Consider the following 14,792-nt stretch of genomic DNA (forward strand, 5'->3'; position numbering starts at 1 on the left):
ACTTTTCTTTTATCCCTTTTATCCGCATACGCGTCAATCTCATGACATCACTGGGTGATTCTTTGGGAAAAATGTTTGTTTTTGCATGTTTTGTCACATTTACACAGACTCAAACACACACAGAGTTTCTATGAGTTCATGGGCTTGTTCTAGTTCTGCCTGGTTAAAAAAGAAAAGTACAAAGGCTTGAAATTTTGTGCTACTTGTGCTTAATTTATTTTTTTATTCTGTTATTATTTTATTTATTTTATTATGTATTAAAGTACTTGAATTTACTTCAAGATTATTTTAATTGAAGCTATTTTTTATTAATTTTAATTTATTTTATTATTTAATTGATTTAATTTGCCTGAAGATGATTATTTTGTACTTTTGTCTGTTTGAATGGTTGTGTTGAAAAAATAAATCAGACGTTACTCAACAGTTACTCAGTACTTGAGTAGTTTTTTCACCAAGTACTTTTTTACTTTTACTCAAGTAATTATTTGGATGACTACTTCTTACTTTTACTTGAGTCATATTATTCTGAAGTAACAGTACTTTTACTTGAGTACAATTTTTGGCTACTCTACCCACCTCTGCAAATGACTGCTCTTATTAACATATAATGAATATAAAATAAAATCATATAATCAATTTGGTTTTAAGCCTAAGCACAGTACAGATCTATGTATCTATGCCTTGAAAGAAGCTGTTGAATCTTACAGAAGGCAGGGCTCTACAATGTTTCTAGTGTTTATTGATGCTTTCAAGGCATTTGACAGAGTAAATCACCATAAGCTTTTTACTAAACTCATGCTTAGGGGTGTGCCTGGATGCATCATACGTATCCTGGTTTACTGGTATGACAAGCAAAGTATGCAGGTTAAATGGGGAAACAGTCTATCCTCACCCTTCAGTGTAGGAAATGGTGTACGGCAGGGGGGGCTTCTGTCTCCAGCCCTGTTCAACCTATACATGGACAACCTGTCCAAGCAGTTGGGGAAGTGTAAGACAGGTTGTCTGATAGGGAACACTCTGTTAAACCATCTGATGTACGCAGACGATTTGGCCATTATGTCCCCCAGTTGGGTTCCAGCAGCTGTTGGATATATGCTCCGGGTATGGGGTTGAGTTTGATGTACAGTACAATGCAAAAAAGAGTGTTGTATTGATATGTAGGACCAAGGAGGATCAGATGCTGCACTTTCCAACGTTTTACCTGTCAGGGCAATCCCTTTGTTTGTATCAAACTGTACAAAATATCTTGGGCACATAATCACTGACAAGATGGAAGATGATGCTGACATGTACAGGCAGACACGAATGTTGTATGTCCAAGCAAACATGCTAGTCAGGAAATTCCATTACTGTTCTGATGATGTTAACTTGTTTCGTGCGTACTGCACCCCTATCTATATATGCAGCCCCATTATGGGTCAGCTACAAAAAGGAGACCCTGCGTAAACTTCAGGTAGCATAATGACTGTCTGAGGATACTGCTAGAAAAGCCCAGCAGTACCAGTGCTAGTAAACTATTTTGTGACTCAGGGCTAAGCACTCTACAGGCTCTTTTGAGGAACCTGATGTTTAAGTTTATGTCTCACTTGATGAGCCGTATTATAATGAAGCTCACAAGCCTCAGGTGCAGTTCGGTCAGATATCAATCATATCTATGGAAACATTGGTATGGGGGCCTTTTAAGACTCTCATGCATAAGAGTATGTTTTTATGTGTTTATGTAGTTGTTGTTTATTTTTTATGTTGTATGTCTTGCTATTGGGTCTAGAGCCCGTAATAAAGTTTTTATATATATATATATAGTCAAGTCAAGTCAAATTCTTTTTGTATAGCACATATACAGACGGCTGAGCCGCAACCAAAGTGCTTCACAAAAAACGAAGACATAAAAAGGGAATTTTTTTTAAAAGATATAAGAAAAGAAAAGGGCTAAAAGACCAAATCTGGATAAGACAATATAAAAAGACACTAATTAAAAGCAAGGGAAAAAAGGTGGGTCTTTAACTGAGATTTAAAAATATTTAAAGACTGGGCCGCCCAGATGCGTAGAGTTCCAGAGTCTGGGGGCCACAGCGAAGGCTCTGTCCCCCCTGGTTTTAAACCTGGTCCTGGGCACTTCAGACAACAGTTGGCCGGCTGACCTGAGTGCTCTAGATGGGATGTGGTGGTGGAGAATATCAGACAGGAATGTGGGGGCCAGGCCATGGAGGGATTTGTAATATATACAATATATATACATATAGAGTCTCAGAGAGTCAATCACCGTGCAATATGCTGTAACAATGGACCTCCCAATAATCGAATAATATCTACCTCATTATGCTGCACCTCTCACTTTTTAAAAATTGTATAAGAGCTGTCATTACCATGTCTACCTCAGTACTACTGCACCTTTCACTTCAGAATCAGAATCAGAATCAGAATCGTCTTTATTGGTTCGAACATTGTCCAACAAGGAATTTGACTCTGGTTATTTCGCTTTTTAGATTTAAAAATATCAAACAGTAAATAAACAAATGTGGCACTTATTGACATATATGTGTTAATAACATATGTTAATAAATATGTTAATAAGTGCCACATTTGTTTATTTACTGTTTGCTACTTTTTAAATCTGGGTACAGTGAGCGAAATAACCAGAGTCAAATTCCTTGTCGGGCATGCTCAAACTTGGCCAATAAAGCTGATTCTGATATACAATTGAAAAAAAAAAAAGTGAAAGGTGCAGCAGTATGAGGTAGACATGGTTATTGAAAGGTGCATTTTTACAGCATATCAGAATCAGTATCAGAAAGTTTATTGCCAAGTAGTTTAACACACATAAGGAATTTATTGTGGTGATTGGTGCAATACAAAAGAGCAAATAATATTAAAGGAAAAAATGTACAACAAGTTGGTTCTAAAATGCCGGAGTAATGAGTCTGTAGGAAAAAAAAGTACATGAGGTGACCTGACATGTGCGTTAATGTGACGCATAACGCCAGGAGTGGAGTCTTTACGTTAATGTAACGTAGAGTGGGGTGGGGGGACAATCTGTGGTAGACGGGGGAGAGGGGGGTCTGGGGCCTTGTTGACGAGGCCAACTGCAGATTGTGGTTATTCTAATAATAATAATTATTATTGCACAGTGATTGATTACTCTGAGACTCTATGAGTGATGAGAGTTAATCAGAGCAGCTTGGGAGAAGAAACTGTCTCTGTGTCTGGAGGTTTTGGCGTACAGAGCTCTGTAGCGCCGTCCAGTGGGCAGGAGTTCAACCAGACTGTGTCCTGGGTGTTAGGGGTCTGCACAGATGTTACCTGCCCGTTTCCTGGTCCTGGACAGGTATAGGTCCTGGATAGATGGGAGGTTAGTCCCAATTATCCTCTCCTCAGACCTAATTGTCCGTTGCAGTCTGTGCCTGTCTAGTTTGGTGGCCGATCCGACCCAGACAGTGATGGAAGTGCAGAGAACAGACTGGATGATGGCAGAGTAGAAGGTGATCAGCAGCTGCTGAGGCAGGTTAACTTCCTGAGCTGATGAAGGAAGTACAACCTCTGCTGAGCTTCTTCCGGACAGTGGTCCACTTCAGGTCCCGAGAGATGTTTCTGTTGGGATGTGATGTCTTCAGGCGCTTGACTCTAGCTGTGTACACCAGATGGACGAAGACAGTCCAATCATGGCCTATAACCATAACCCCTACATCATACACAGTGTCACACCCTGATCTCACCAAGATCACTGGCTCCAATAGCAGCACTTACATTACCGGTATACCTTTTAAGAAAAACGACAACAAAGAAAACAGCTTTAGGATGAAGTACCATCATGTTACGTCACAATTTTTCAGAAAAGTGTTGTGACACTCACTCCTACCTACAAATAAAGCAATAAAACGTAGAGATGGACTTTGGGTGTTCATGAGTAAATTAATAAAGGAAATTATGATAGATCACATACAATCATGTTGTGCCTTTTCCCAAATTCAAACTGTAATTGAAATGACACATTCTGGAATACTGAAGTCAGATTTGATGTAAAGGTACCGGTATGTTAAGACAAACGTTTTCAATAAATGCAACATATGAGGGGGGGAGGGTTTATTAAATTCACCATCACTCTTAAACCTGTGCTTGACAAATACGGTTATTACTGCTGTGGAGTACACCAGATAAATGAATAAATGTACACTGCTGCTTGGTGGGAGACAACAGCGGCGCATGTTCCTTTTTTTTAAGCACCTTTAGCTTTGAGTATAGGACACATCTATCATGGCATTGCTTTGATATGCTCACATCCTATTTCCATCTGCAGTTGCATTTTTTTAATTTTCTTTTGATGATACAAGAACTGGAATGCTTTGTAAAGTCTTATCTGGCAAAATATTGCCATTAAGCATTTTTTTTCACAATTTGTTTATAGATTTTTCATTTTAATGAACATATATCAATAAACATAACACGCAAAAAGAGTAAACCCTTTTACCCCCCACCCCACCCCTCGATATGATCTGTGGTAAACAAAATATTAATAAAGATACCATTATGTGAAATATCATACATACATAAAAAAAAACAATATGCACACAAATATACATCCAATGCATCCATTAAGCATTGTTAAAAAAACATATTGATGGCAAAACCTGTTGTTCATTGGACCAAGAAATAGACGTAGACCTGCTCTACCGTCCTATGTGATTTCTTGCTTGTGTTGCTCTCTCGGATGTAAGTCGCTTTGGATAAAAGCGTCTGCTAAATGACAGTAGTAGCAGTACTAGACCTGACCAGCTACTTCTAGTCTTTGGGGTGTAACTTCATGTACCACTCCTCGGACCCCAGCATCCTGGAACAGCTTCATTCTGGGCCAGTCAGACCACATAGCCTTGTCCAATCTTTACGCTTCCTTGTAAATTGGTGCTCTTGCTTTTCCTCTTTATCTCTGTTAGTATCATACATTACCTTCTTAAGGCCAGTGTTTTGAGTCACAGTATACTGAGTTTTCTCAGTTTGTTGTTGTTTCTGAGTTATCTCTGATCTTATCAGTCAAATTTTTTCTCCAACCACATTTCTTCCTCAAAGAAGTGATGCACAGTTTTAAACACAATTTGAGTAGTTTCAACAGTCTACGAGGTATTTTGTTGATGGAGAACAATACTTTGACCCTTGTAAAAAAGACATTTATCCTCTGAACAAAAGATGCAATTTCTGACATTGTGTAAGAATGAGAAGCTAATCGCTGCATCAGTTAGGGCTACTTGTCATCTGAAACATATTTGTCACTGCAGTGTCTCTCTAATGGGAGGATCTAACCCAGTGATTCTTAACCATAGGGCCGCGGCCCACACTTGGGCCGCGAGCGCCATCTAGTGGGCCGCGAAAAAAATTCAGTTTTGTACGTGTGGGCCGCGGGGGCCGCGGGACTGCATAGCAACTCCCGACCAAATGAGGAGAAGAAGACCCTCAGCTAGCTCTAGGTGTAATAGTAAGAGAAATTGTGTGTATTTATAGAGAAAATCCTTCATTTTGCACAGAGTAGGTTTAGATCCGCCAAGATCAGGGATCGATTACTTGGGTCTGCGCCCAGAGCGAGCGAGCGCGGTGTGATCATTTATCCTGACGCGTCCCCGCGGCCGGGGAGGTCGGTGCCCTCCATCGTTACTGCTGAAGGATTGTACATGTAGATGTGTCTGCTGGACTGGACTGTTGTTCGGGCTCGCAAAAGCATCGGAAAGTGACTCTGCTGCAGCGGCCAGAGAGCTGCGGGTTCTGCCCGGCCGTCTCAGCTGATCAGGCTCGGATGAAATCCGACACGCGCAGTCCTGACAACTTATTAATGTAAATACAACTTAGTAAGTTACTTAGTAAGTAATTAGCTTGACTCTTACAGAGATGAGAAGCCTAACAGGTGGAAAGGGAAGTTCAACCCAGAATGGACAGATTCATCCTGGTTCAGTTTACCCACTGGGACAAAACCAGTGTCTCATACGTTCAGAGACCGTGGCGTTCAAAGTGCGAAAGTAAAACGCCACTGAAACAAAACACAAAGTTTTTCATCAAACATATTCACTCAAGTCTGAACTGAAGTCACAGAAAATAAGCTGACCATCTTAAACATGTTTGGGTCCACATACAGCTGTGAAGCAGCTTTCTCCACAATGAACAGAATTAAAACTAAATATCGTTCCAGGTTCATCAATGAGCACCTTCTCATGTGCATGAGAACCTGACACCATCCAGCCCAGATTTAAAGTCCTGGCAGGAGAAATTAGAGCTCAGTTCTCTCACTGAACGACAGAAAGTGAGGGCATAAGATTAAGGGGAAGAAAGAAAAACTGCAAAACTTTTAAATTGTTAAGATGTGTTTATATTAATTTATTATAAAAATGTGTTGAGACAATTAACAAAGAAAAGGGGAAATTCAAACTGCTGGTAAAGAAATAAAATAAGATAGCATTTGAAAAATAAAATAAAATCTTATTTATTTTATTTTTAAGAGAAAAAAAAACGTGTAATTGAAGTTACACATGTTAATGGGCAAATATGTACTTTTTTAATATAACAGTCAGATGCAGATGTTGATACAACTATGAGGCTACTTGAATATATATATATATATATATATATATATATATATATATATATATATATATATATATATATATTATGATGTTCTGGACCTTCGCTGCTATACAGTGTTAATATTTAACGGGCCTCGGGCCACTCTGTACTGAAAAAATTGGGCCCCAAGGTCAGAAAGGTTAAGAACCCCTGATCTAACCTATTTACTTCGTCAAATGTGGCTGACCAAATATATATATATTTTTTTTACCAGGAAGTATATATTAATCTCCTTGAGATGTCCAATTCCATTATTTGGATTCATGAATGTGCATTATTAATTACTATTATTTTTGTTTACAATGATCAGTGATCAGTTGAAGCTCCAAGAGGCTGAGAGTAATTCAAATTACACCATGCAGTGGAATATAAAGTATACTTTAATTTACATCATCTTTTTACATACACTGTATGCACTGGCAGACAATTGGAAATACACTCAGGAGTGTAGGGTAATAATAGTTGTTCCTCAGCACAATAACAAGCAATACTTGGGCAGACTTTGTGAAGCTTGGTGGAGAGATGAATGAGGGACATGCAACGGGAAACCCTGCATTAGTGTTCCTACTGTACATAGGCTGCCGTCATGACAAGTTCTGCTGAAAGGGATTTTATGTGGCATCTACCCATCCCTCATATGCGGATTTACATCAAAGCAGATTTTTGCATATAAGCTAATGCAAGAAATTCATGATTAACATTTGATTGAATGCTTTGCAATCTTTGAATCACACTGTTCAACATTCAATGTTAAACCAATGTTCAGTGTTTAAAATGGCATTTGTAAACTCACAAAACATTTTGGATTCCGAGGCTTTTATAAAAACATCCAGTTAATATATTCATGATATTTAAAAATAAAGCAAATCAAAGATGATTTACACATGTTCAACATAATGTACTTCATCACCAAATGCAAGGCACATGTGTATGGTTGCATTAACAGCAAACAAAAAACAGACAAAAAGGTGTAATCTAGTCAATATTCGTTTAAGTGTAAGGGCCACAGAAAAACTCTGTTCTGTATTCTGCTTTCTTTCTCATGTGCCGCTCAATCATCAAATCAAACTCCTGCCGTTCTCTAAAAAAAAGAAGAAAAGAAAACAATCAATGAAAATATTTACTGTAGATTCATCTTTTTTTCCAAGCATGATCCACATTATAATCCATTAAAACCTTACCTGTTACTTATGCAACGCCCTTTAAGGTACTTTTCTTCTGCTTTGTCCACTGAAACATTGTCCACTCCAGCAATGGCATAGATTATGGCCTGCACAGGAAGACGCATGAGTATACTCTTCTGCTCAGAGCAGTGCTGTTCTAGGAATTGCTAAGATACTGAGACCCCTCCCACACCTCTTTTGTTGCTCACCTCAGGTAGAAGCACATGTAGGACATAGGAGACATGCTCCACTGATTTCACCTTTGCAATGCAAGAGGGCTCGGCCATAGCCGTGGCATAGAGCTCATTTAAGTACCAGTAGACTTTGTCCAACTGGTGTTCATCTTCCAGGTATATGTTCACCTCCTGTTTGCGTTTGTCATTCAAAAAGGAGTGAAGCCATCTAGACTGCTGCTGCCCATGGATAATGTCCTGAAAGGTGAGAGAAACGCTGGGTTAATTCTTGTTTATTGTTGTTCATGTTGAGAGGGAGGACTCAATATACATGCGCTTATCAAAACATCTGTCAATTATAACTACATGTATTGTTTTCATAACATTATCATAAATAAATCTTGCAGCAGATATAACTAACCAGCCTATAATGTGATATTGTAAGATAAATAAAGTAAAATGTAAAGCCCTTTAGAGCTGAGAGACTCTATGGATGAACAACCTCGAGGCACCATGGGACAACTTTGTACTGCCATAGGAAGGAAAAAATAAACAAATAAATATATATATATATATATATTGGTACAGAGGAGGGCTGGAGTCTGGAGGACCCCTAGATTGCAACAGAGGACTGTTATCTGTGAAAGAGATGTGCTCTGAAAACACCCCCTTTACAACTTGGTACTTTCTACCTGATGAAATAAATTAAGGAATAGATCAATCGGGCCACAGTGGTTTAAGCAACCGGCCCTGAGGCTACAGTTCTTCTGCAGCGGTCGCGGGTTCGAGTACTGGCTTGCCACCCTTTGCTGCATGTCGTCCCCTTCCTATCTACACCTTGAATAAAGGCCACTAGAACCCCCAAAAAATCTTTAAAATAAATAAAAATATTATATATATATATATATATATATATATATATATATATATATAAAAATTTCAAACAGCAGAATTCAAAACTTCATCAAAACCTGATTGTTTTTGTGTACGTCTCAACTCTGAAGTTACTATTTTTTTTAGAAAAGAAGCGTCTGATATCTGTGAAATGCAGCTGAAAGGGAGACAACCAGACATGAGCTGCAGATAAGAAGCGTCTGTAACTAAAAAGAAAGAAAAGTCCATGCAGCAAACTTGTCTGCCTCCATTCCAGTCCTCCTACCCAATACAGATTCAGAGACGAGTATCGTTCTTTCTTTTCAGATCCAAAATGTTTACCGTACATATGGTTTAAAATACAGTATTGCTGCATAGTTTATAAATTTGTTAACAGCCCCATATTCCAATTTAGAATAGAATATTAATCAAATGTATTCTCTTAGGTATCAACATATTTGAAATAACTCATAAATAAGCTCTACTATCTTAATTTAATAGTATGTTAAGGTTTTGGAAATACAGCGGTAAAATGATCAAAAGTAATAAATCCTGAGTTTGACCGAAATATATATATTTTTAACCCAATTTCAATCAGTGTAAAATTTGAAGTGTATATAGTTACATGAAAAACATAAAAGAGATCACAAATATAAGTTCATACTGGACAAGTGGATAATCATGTCAACTACAGTTTCTATGTGAATCCAAGTTCAACATTAATAGCAGCTTTTTACATTTAATATACACCAATTGTTCTGGCTATGTCACTGCTGGGGATCTCAGGTGTTTCAGGTCAAATCCCATTTGACATGAATGTAGGTGAAAATGAGCCGTACACGTACAGCAACAATACAGAAATTACATCAATCCTACCAAAAGGTGCTGCTCCACCATGCGCTGCTTGACAATGAAGTGCACAAGCTTCTCATTTGCACGGTTGTGGGCCGCATGAGTCCGGTCTGGAAGCAACCTTTTTGAGCTCTTAGAGGCATCTTTCTGTTCCTCCCCATCCTCCTTGTTGTCGTCACATAACTCCTCCATCATGCTATCATTAGCGATGCCAAGTCCCTCCGAGGCTGCTTGCGGATACTTCCTCCTCACTGGGTAGCCTAAAGTATTTAAAGACCAGGGTTTCATCAGGACCAGGCAGGTTCTGCAGCTGTACTAATATTTACATCATGCAGCAGCCTTCATTTATATTATACAATGTTAATGAGGAAACTTACTCATGTCATGATTCAAATACTCAATGAAGGAGCCAGAAAACGAGGTACAAGCTTGGAAAAAAACAACAACGTCATCAACTCATAATTAGTACTGCTATGAATATGAGAAAACTATTTTCACAAATAACACGTGATCTTTATCAGTTTCTGTTTGCATAGGCATCAAATAAACTTGCTTACCAATCCGGATTCTGTAATCATCTATAAGTGCTAATGCCCAGGAAATGGCTGCATCATACATTTCTTTGGCTTTTTTCTGGAAGGGAAGAAAAAAAAAAGTGAGCGACAAAGTGTTACCACTTTCTGACCACATTCAAACTAATTGAGCTGAAATGAGCCATATCCAAATGTTTTTTTCTGTTAATCTTTAAATCTGATCATCAAATTCAAATTTCAGATCAGAAATGTGCCACTTATGTAGTTCTACATTGGATATTTATCCGATATGTGATATGAATGAAACGTATCAGAATTCATGTATGCTCAGTGCTGATATACATGCACTGAGCATTATCAGCAACAATGGAGAAAAGTGATATTTGACTGTCTTTCTCCTCTGGAGCTGACCTATTAGCACAGCTGCAATTGTTTCCATTTTGAATCTCACCAAAAAGTGTCAGAATTAAAATTATTTTGTATTCTGCTATAATCAAACTTTCCTGTTCAATACAGTTTTACAAAAATTATGTTTTCTTTTGTTGATACAAATAATGCATCCAAAAATTTCCTTTCAGAATGTTGTTAAATTCACATGGATAGTTCAGTCAGATCTCAACGTAATCATATCTGTATTGGACAATAGTCTGTGTCAGGAAAATAAATATGATTTATAAGCGGTCCTTACGATCAACTCATCCGCTTCTTCACAGTCAAAAGGCTTCAGTGGTTTCAGAGCAACAGTCAACCTTCAAGAAGACAAACAACTAAATTTTGATTTGATCATTCATGTTTTGGTACAATCAAGTTTAAATGTGTCATATGAGACTAGATGGACATTTCTACAACTGAAGATCAACAATCACTAAAGCTAAAAGAAAAAAATATGTTATTTCTTACCCCTTCTTTTGTTGAAAGCTCAGGTCATCAACAAACATGATGCTCACTTTTTTATGCTTGCGGTTCACACTTTTTACCTGCAGAGAAAAAAAAAACATCCGGAACCTTGAAGGCTTTGCCATTTTTTTAAATATATTTTTGTCTCAAAAATGTAACTTCCATTATGATATTAGAGGTAAAACTCATCGTTAATTCCAGCTGAAATGACCAAGTAATTTTGCAGTTTAAGTTGTAAAACAGATAATTCCAATGCAGCTTTAGTGATTTATTAATAGATTAAGCAAAAATGTCAAACTTTTCTAAAAGTATTGAGATATCAAGATCCCAGTAATGTTTGTACTAACCCATGCAGGCCAAAAAGGATAATTTCTATATTTGCACCACACAAATGCTCCATCTGTGATGGCAGGAGGCTCTGAAAGACAAAATAATCTTCATTAAATAAGACAAACTAAAAACAGCAAGCTTAAAATGCACAGAAATAGCAGAAAGGGTTTTCATTGGTATTCTTTTCATTCAGCCACTGCCAGTTCTCTTACTTTTACCCATCTGTGTCAAGAAACTTGGGAGGTCCTCCTCATCTTCCTCATCGCTTTTCTCATCATCTTGGATGGGCAAAGAGGGCAGCTGTTCCTCACAGTGACTCAGCTCTATTGACAGATCTGAAGACAGCATAGAGTCCTCTTCTTTTTGGGGATGGAAAGTGGAGACAGCAATAACAGATGCAGGTGAAAACCTTGTTCACTCCCTGGACATATTTTACCACGCTTTAGAATAATGATCCTCAAATACCCATATTCTAAGATCTATTTAATGTATGATGAGATAGACGAGCACAAAACTCTACCTTGCTCTGAAGGAGCGAGATTCTCCAGTTTTAATCTTGGCCTGGGTAATGGAGTTGTGGTTTCACCTTTTCTTCTTTTTCTGGTCTCAGTCGCCCACTTCCTGCCACACTGACGCTTGGGTGTAGTACAGTTGGCTCGCGTTTGCTCTTTTGCAGCTCTTTGTCTAACCTGCCTTGGCTTTATTGAACGAACCCTCTTGCTTCTGTTTTGATACTTCAAGTCACAGCATAGTGACTCTGTCTCTGACGTCTACAAAAGCCAAAAGGAGAGTGAGTTCAACTCTAGGTTGTACAATTTGCCTGTGCAAAATATAGAGAAAATATCAGTCTGTAAAATTAGATTTGACTTTCTATTATACCTTTGGCGGAGTGACAAGTTCAGCGTATTTTATGTGCACCTCCTTTGCTTTCTGAGGGGAATTTGAACTGTAGGATAGGAGGTCAGTGGACGAGCTGTGAACTGGTGTGGAGGTCAGGTTGGCATCCTGTACCCGTTCAGTGTCTCTTGTTGGTGTAGTTGGTAGGAAGTTCAAGTCGGTTTGGCACAGACTGACCACGTCACTGCCTGGTGCAACATTTGATTCCTCTGCAGCAACAGGTGACTCAGTGTATTTAATGTCACTTTCTGCAGATTTGATTTTAGATTCTCCTTTCCTTGTTTTACAACGTCTACCTGAAAGATTGATAGTGGAGTAACATTGGTATTATGGTGTGAAATCATGTCAGAAGAGCCAAGACAAACAAAATTATGTCACATTCACCCTTCATAGTTTTGTGGCGGTAGTCCTCTCATAGGATCAATTTATTTTGCTTTCCTCGACTTCCAGGCAAAATACCTCAGAGGTGTACCTGTGTCAAAAGGGTGACAGTTGTCAGGAGTCGTTTTCTTCAACTGGATTAAGTGAATATGAAAGATAAACCACAGGAAATTTGCTGTGGGGGGGAAAAAAACATTAAGGATCGTCATACTTGTGTCCCATGCCTTTACGCACTGTCTGCACCATGTAACAACATGTCAAGAAGCAGAAAAAGCTCACAGGGTTTCCATGGTTCTTTAAAGGACAAAATTTAAGCAAAAACAATCGTGCACTCGGTGGATGAATAAATGGAGTTCAAATTTCAAAACCCAAAAAGCGTTTATGAAAGAGAAACACATTTTTTTTTTAAAAAAAAGGCTAAAACCATTTGCTAACAATAGCCACTTACCTTTTTCATGAGTCTGCGATTTAGCTGTTTAGATGCAAACTGCAGGCTCCCTGCGCATAGTTCTGATCAAAGTTGAAAAAGGCGTATTAGACCAAATCTTTTCTAACTTGAGGAAACATTAAGCGCAGGGGATGGAAGAAAACACATCCTGCTTTGACTTTGCACTGTTTTTTGTTCGCGAGTCTTAAACCTGGTCGGGGATGCAGACCAGCGACCCCTGGCGGGCCGGAATGAACGACCGCTCTACTACTAAATGCTGATTTATGGTCCCGCGTTACACCAACGTTACCCCAACGCAGAACCTACGCCGTACCCTACGGCGTAGGTTCTGCGTCGATTTAACGCAGAACCATAATTCAGGCTTAAATTCCTGGGTTAGTAGAGGAACTTCATCTTGCAAAGTACCCCTAGCTGTCTTTTCTTTTCTTTACATTTTTTTTAATTAGTATTATTTAATTTAATTTAATTTAATTTCCATATTTCCTTTCACTCTCTTAAACTTAAACTTAAACTTTATTTATTTATATAGCACTTTTCATGCAGCTGGAGTGCAACACAAAGTGCTTTACATTGATACATTAAAAAAAACAAAACAATCTCCCTTGACCCCCCCACTCCCCGTACCCTCATTCATAAGGCATACACACATAAACACACAGCATATATAGATGCATACACACCCGGCACCCCCCACCCTTGTGATAAAAATGGAGTATGGCTGAGCACCGATAGACCAGAGGAGGAAACACCATCCTATGGGAACCATCCACACCGAGAGCCGTCCAAGCCCACGATTACAGGGGACGCCGCCGCAGAGACCCTCCCGACCCAGACAGAGAGGGGCCCACACCACGGCTATAAAGCCCTGGAGCAGCAGGACCCCCAACTATCCAGGCCAGGACAGCCCCCCGTAGGCAGACCAAGCTCCCGGCATGGAGGGCCCATGAGGAGAACACTGGAGCTGAGAACTAAGAAACAATAAACAAGATATGAACAGAACTAAAAGGAGTGTAAAACATAGTAAAAACAGCATAAATGAATGTTAATATAAAAGATAACTTACGGGCACTAAGACAGTAGAAGCAACATTAAAAAATAAATAAGTAATCTCTATCTTACTTTGTGTACTGTCTGCTGCCTACCTACGTGCTTTCTAAATTATACCATGCCATTATGTTTGTAGACTTGTTCAATTTTGGTTATAAAAAGAAAAAAACTCAAGTTCCTGGGCGTGTTCGGAGATTTCAAATGTTTTAGTCTCTGTAGTCTTTCCCTGTCATAAGGTATGGACATTCAAGAGATGAGGAAAACCTGTTAGGCCAAATCTGTGATGCAGCAGCACGCAGTTCCATCCATCCATCCATCCATCCATCCATCCATCCATCCATCCATCCATCCATCCATCCATCCATCCATCCATCCATCCATCCATCCATCCATTTTCTATACCCGCTTTATCCTCTGCAGGGTCACGGGGGTCTGCTGGAGCCTATCCCAGCCAAAGTCTACGTTTACATGCAGTCAAAATTCGGGTTATTGCTAATATTCCAGTTACTGACACATTCGGAATATTCCGTTTACATGCGTGAGCAAACAGGGTTATCCCTGTTTACATGGTAATTAATCATTTGGGATATCTGGATCA

At 38.9% G+C, this 14,792-nt stretch overlaps 1 protein-coding gene across 1 annotated transcript; it reads right to left on the reverse strand.

The window, feature by feature from the left end:
* Positions 1 to 6,967: 6,967 nt before the first annotated feature.
* LOC133421376 (PWWP domain-containing DNA repair factor 3B-like) lies at positions 6,968 to 13,306 on the reverse strand. Its single transcript, XM_061710924.1, has 14 exons — positions 13,148 to 13,306; positions 12,703 to 12,790; positions 12,301 to 12,614; positions 11,942 to 12,191; positions 11,634 to 11,780; positions 11,439 to 11,509; positions 11,095 to 11,171; positions 10,883 to 10,943; positions 10,219 to 10,294; positions 10,039 to 10,089; positions 9,686 to 9,921; positions 7,973 to 8,194; positions 7,782 to 7,870; positions 6,968 to 7,681 (listed from the first exon to the last, which is right to left on the reverse strand). The coding sequence occupies exons 2-14, from the start codon at positions 12,707 to 12,709 to the stop codon at positions 7,591 to 7,593; spliced, it is 1,692 nt and encodes a 563-aa protein (XP_061566908.1). The 5' UTR covers positions 12,710 to 12,790; positions 13,148 to 13,306; the 3' UTR covers positions 6,968 to 7,590.
* Positions 13,307 to 14,792: the final 1,486 nt, after the last annotated feature.

This window comes from Cololabis saira, chromosome 2 (genome assembly GCF_033807715.1).
Source record: "Cololabis saira isolate AMF1-May2022 chromosome 2, fColSai1.1, whole genome shotgun sequence".
Lineage (NCBI taxonomy): Eukaryota > Metazoa > Chordata > Actinopteri > Beloniformes > Belonidae > Cololabis > Cololabis saira.

Excerpts from the sequence above, each read along its gene's own strand:
- LOC133421376 (XM_061710924.1), bottom strand. Across the intron at positions 9,922-10,038 it reads GTATTTGAATCATGACATGA|GCTACCCAGTGAGGAGGAAG; the intron begins GTAAGTTTCCTC and ends TAAATACTTTAG. Across the intron at positions 8,195-9,685 it reads TGGTGGAGCAGCACCTTTTG|GACATTATCCATGGGCAGCA; the intron begins GTAGGATTGATG and ends CTCACCTTTCAG.